We start from the raw sequence: 5,006 nt of genomic DNA, 5'->3' as shown, positions 1-5,006 counted from the left end.
TTAGAAGGAAGAATTCATACAATATAATTCAATCCAGAGGCAAAGAGGATAGAGAAGATATTTAGAATTCATCTAGGTGATGCACATATAAAAGATTCAAAAGGGTAGAGAGAGAGGAGACACCACTGAATTTCTTCAGCACTTGATTTAATAATGACAATAGTACAATACAAGCCATAGTGATGTTTATCTTGTAATAACTAAATTTAGTATTTTGAAAAGTTAATATTAATCTGGAAGAATATATATATCTTCATCTTGAGTTGCTCCAGAAGTACTAGGATTCTGCACGTTGTAATAGTTAGATTCTGCCTCATTTCCATAGACATGCTCCTCAAAATTAGACTGCTGTGTATTTTCATATATTTCCTTATCAGTTTCTTCTTTATCTTTAGGAGGACTCGCATTCACATTTTCATAGTTGGCATGCAGGCTAGTTGTCCCCTCAGCAGAATTGTAATCTTGGGTTTGAACTGAAATTTTATGCTCTGGGCTAATAATTTGATGACTCAAAGAGGGTGTTTCATCATACTCATTTTTCTTGCTCCTTCTTCTTCGTAAAAACTTTGGCAAGGTAAATCGGGTTGTGTTAGGGTGTTTCCAGTGCCAAACACACCCTATCCCACAGAACATCAAGAGTAAGAAGAGGAAAATTCCTATAGAACAGGCCACTGAAGTATCGCCAGGGCTATTCAGCATTTCTTCACAAACAGTAGTGGTTTGGTGTTAATGACAGTACAGATTCAGTTCAGTGTAGTTCTTTTTAATGGTGTATGGTTCAAAAGTGATTCTGGAAACTCTTCTAGGTAAGTCCTTTTCACACCTGATGGATATTGTCTAGTAATGTCCTGATGCAGTTAGAGGAGAGATTAAGGGAATTTATTTTGGGAAAACGGTTTTCTTTGCAGCCGATGCTTCCATTATATGTCCTTTTTCTATCAATGAATCACAAAATGAAACAAAAATGAATCGAAGACAATAGCAAAGTTGAAAATTCAAGAAAAAGGTTGAATGATATGCCATCCAGAAACCTGATATAAATTAGAAAATACATTAATTGTATATTTATTACATAGCATAATTTTCTTAATTTACCAATATGTCTTGGTGTGGCACTGTAAGATAAGCACTGGACCACAGGATCTGTTTGAACCACAGGGTCAGTGGTTCAAACTCACCAGCCATTCCTCGGAAACCCTATACTGGGTCACTGTGAGCCAGAAGTGACTCGAAAGCACTTAACAACAACTTAACAACCAATACATTAAGCACCAGAGTTTAGCAAGTTTCTGTTTCAATATGGATTAAAGTACTAACTGTTGTGAGGAGATAACAACAATCAGAAGAATGTGTTCCTGCCCAAGTCTGAATGGTCATATTACTTTCATTTCAATGTTTGGTGGAATAAGGCAAACAATTTTCAAGTGAAAGACAATGCTCAGAACCCAATAGGAGAAAAGGGAAAAGAACGAAAATGCACAATCATCTCTATTACCTAATGTCTCCTCGGAGTCCTGGTGTGGTGCTATAGTATAAGCACTGGGCCACAGGGTCAGGTTTTACCACATCATCAGCTAGACTCTGCAGCATTTAACATAGCTCCTCAAGTCTTTTAAAAGTATTAAAGAGCAAAGATGCCACATTGAAGACTAAGGTGTGCCAGACCCAACCATGAACTTTTTGATTGCCTTATATACAAGCAGGATAATGAATCATTATTATAGGAAGATCAGAGAAGAACTGATGCATTTGAATTGTAGTATTGAAAATACATGGATTTCCAGAAAAACAAATCTATCTTGAAACAAACACAGTCAGAAGGCTCCTTAGAAGCCAGGATGGTCAGACTTAGTCTCATGAACTTTGGACATGCTACCAGGTGAGACCAAATCAAAGCCAAACCGAATCCACTGCCATTGAGTCTATTCGAACTCATAGCAGCCCTGTAGGACAGTCATTCTTAAGTGCTGTGGAGTCAGTTTCAACTCATAGTGACCCTGTATAGGGTTTCCAAGGAATGGCTGGTGCTTATCCTACAGTGCCACACCAGGACTCCATAAGACAGTAGAAGAGCCTCATTAGGTTTCCAAAACTTTAAATCTTTACAGAAGCATATTATCACATCTTTATCCCATGGAGTGGCAGAGGAGTTCAAACAACCAACCTTTTGGTTAGTAGCTGAGCACTTTAACCTCTGTACCTTTGCTATGATAATAGTGCTAGTGAGAAAAATTAAAGAAGTTATGTAATTTCTCTAAGAAGTGACTGAACCAGGATTCAAAGGCCATTTCCCTCAAAACATTGTTCACACTCAAATATCTATAAATGACTAATCAAGTGCATTCATCACTAAATTTAAACTGTTTGACTATCTCTGAGGTTCTTGAGGATTGGAAACCACATCTTATTTAGTGTTGTTTCACCAGGACTGGCACTAGGCACAGATTATCTTATCATTAAGTGTCTGTTGAATGAGTAAAATTATCTGCATACAGGATAACAATAGTAAAGATATACAGGGAGGCAGAAAAGGACCCACCAAGTTATGATCTGTCCTCAGTGAATACTCCTGAGTGATAGTGCATCTAGGTGTGTTCAGCATTCTTGTTATTGTTGATAAGTACCATGGAGTTGGTTCTGACTCATAGTGACCCTGCACAGGGTTTCTGAGGCTGGAAATCTTTACGGGAGCAGAATCTTTCTCCTGCAGAACAGCTGGTAGCTTCAAAGTGTTCCGCATTATAATACATCCATGTGCACATTTTCAGTGTGACTCTTCATTGTTGTTGTTAGGTGCCATGTGGAGTTGATTCTGACTCATAGCCACCCTATGCATGACAGAGCACTGATCGCTCCTGTGCCATCATCACAATTGTTGTTGCACTAGAGCCCATTGCAGCCGCCACTCTGCCAATCTATCTTGTTGGGGGGAGGGGTCTTCCTCTTTTTTACTGACCCCCCAGCTTACCAAGCATGATATCCTTCCCCAGGGATTGGTCCCTCCTGACAACACATCCAAAGTATGAGAGATGAACTCTCACCATCGTGGCTTCTAAAGAGCACTCTACTACTGCCTATAGAGACCTGTTTGTTCTTCTGGCAGGCCATGGTATCTTCAATATTCTTCTCCAACACCACAACTCAAATGCATCAATTCTTCTATGGTTGTATTTATTATCCAACTTTCACATGCATATGAGTCTATTGAAAATACCACAGCTTGTGTCAGATGCACGTTAGTTTCCTCAAACAGATATCTTTGCTCTTAAAGTGGCACTTTACGTGAGACATCAAATTAAATATCATATGCAATTAATTTTTAAAATATATTTGATCAAAATATAAAAACAGACACTTCTAGACACTTTTTAATATTCTTGGACTTTTAGAGAGTGACAATCTGTAAGATTATTCCTTTATAAGGCCAGATACAACTCTTGTGTTTAAGGACAAATTTCTGGAAAAAATTTGAAGAAGGAAAGACCCTCATCTCCTTTCCTGAATCTGATGAGAATCGATCATATGTAAAATATTTTATGATATAAATGATTACTTTTAAAGTAATTATTTCCCATCATATTTGAAATATTTCAAATATTAATTTAAAATATTGAAATTAATCATTTGCTTAATAGGTTTGAGGCATCCAACACAAATGGACTGTGGGAAATGCTAGCTATTATTCCCTAGGCAGCTGAAAATAAGGTGGTGTCAATTTCCAAGAGAATTTCTTTTTATTATCTATGTTGTTCTCTATTGTATAGATGTATCTATTTATTCCAAATATTAAAATTGTTTTTCTGAGAGATGTACACTGAGATGACAAGAGATTTTTTCCAAAGGTCAAAAAAGACATCCTTTCCTTTTCATGAAAGCAACTTGACAGGAAAAACGAATACGTACTATAATAAAGAAACATTTAAAATAAAATCTTAGATATAGCTTAACTCATAAATGAATTTGCCCAGTTTTGAGGAAGACTGTATTTGTCTTTGTTTTGGAAAGCAGTTCAAACAGGTTTTCGGACAATTTTTTGTTGGCTATAAAATCACAAATTATTGGTAAGTGCCTGGAGTTTTCCAGAATATTCTTCTCCTTCTTAACGAGGTAGCAGTGAAGAATAATCTTATACTTTTGAGCAAATATACTTAAACAAAACATTAACATCATTATTGAGCAGTTTGCTAATTATTTTCTTTTTTTCTAAAAGTTGAGTTTAATAAGATATAAAGGCATTCACTAAAAGTGTGCTTGTTTCTTATAGTTTTCCATTATCCAAACCCTTCAAACCAGATTCTGACTTACCTCCAGGTTAGTGTGGCACATTCTTTCTTTTGTCCTTGGGAATATGTTTTAACACTGCATGGGTTCAGCACTTGTTCCTCTTTTTCACTTCGGTCAGTTAACTTCCTTCTTTACCTCCTCCTTGCTGATATTTCGTACTTGTTAGGTTTCCTGGCCATAGAGGAAGTTCTTATCAGATGCACTAGAATTAAGATAAACGGCATTGGTTTTTGAATAAGGAAGTCCAGGCTTTTGTCTTTACCAAGCAACAATTCTCCAACTTATTAGAAATTATGTGAAGTAAGCTTTTACATTTGGACATTATTTTCAGTCCTCAATTTAGAATCAGTAAGAGTTACTGCAGTTGAACTTCAAATTTAAAAACAGATTTTAAATGCCATAACAGATAGATGATTTTTGGTTTTGTTTTATAATGTGCTTCTCTGTATGAATTCTAGAATAGATCTCATTTAAATATTAAGCCCCAGTTCCCCCTGGATTACAACTATATTTGTCAAACCAGTGTCCCCATTTTCTTTTTGAAAAGAAACTCTTCCAAATTAACTAGATAAGAATTTTCCAAAATATATTCTGAAGCATGCTATTTCTAGAATATTCAAGCATATCTCCCATGGAGCTAGTCAATTTGTCAATTACTTACTGGTTTGTGAGATCAATTAAAGATCAACTAGAATTCTAGAGAAGTGAGTCATTTTAATTTG

General features: G+C 36.1%; 1 protein-coding gene across 1 annotated transcript; it reads right to left on the bottom strand.

Annotated features, from left to right (window-relative positions):
- Nucleotides 1-228: 228 nt before the first annotated feature.
- Nucleotides 229-699, bottom strand: GAPT (GRB2-binding adaptor protein, transmembrane). Its single transcript, XM_006875341.1, has one exon. It carries the CDS (start codon nucleotides 697-699, stop codon nucleotides 229-231), a length of 471 nt encoding a protein of 156 aa, XP_006875403.1.
- Nucleotides 700-5,006: the final 4,307 nt, after the last annotated feature.

Source organism: Chrysochloris asiatica, unplaced genomic scaffold (assembly GCF_000296735.1).
Source record: "Chrysochloris asiatica unplaced genomic scaffold, ChrAsi1.0 scaffold00320, whole genome shotgun sequence".
Taxonomy (NCBI): domain Eukaryota; kingdom Metazoa; phylum Chordata; class Mammalia; order Afrosoricida; family Chrysochloridae; genus Chrysochloris; species Chrysochloris asiatica.
The sequence above is the reverse complement of the archived record's forward strand: the minus strand, read 5'-3'. Positions and strand labels throughout refer to the sequence as shown.

Bases quoted from the DNA above. Each gene is read 5' to 3' on its own strand.
- GAPT (XM_006875341.1), bottom strand. From the start codon at position 699: ATGCTGAATAGCCCTGGCGATACTTCAGTGGCCTGTTCTATAGGAATT.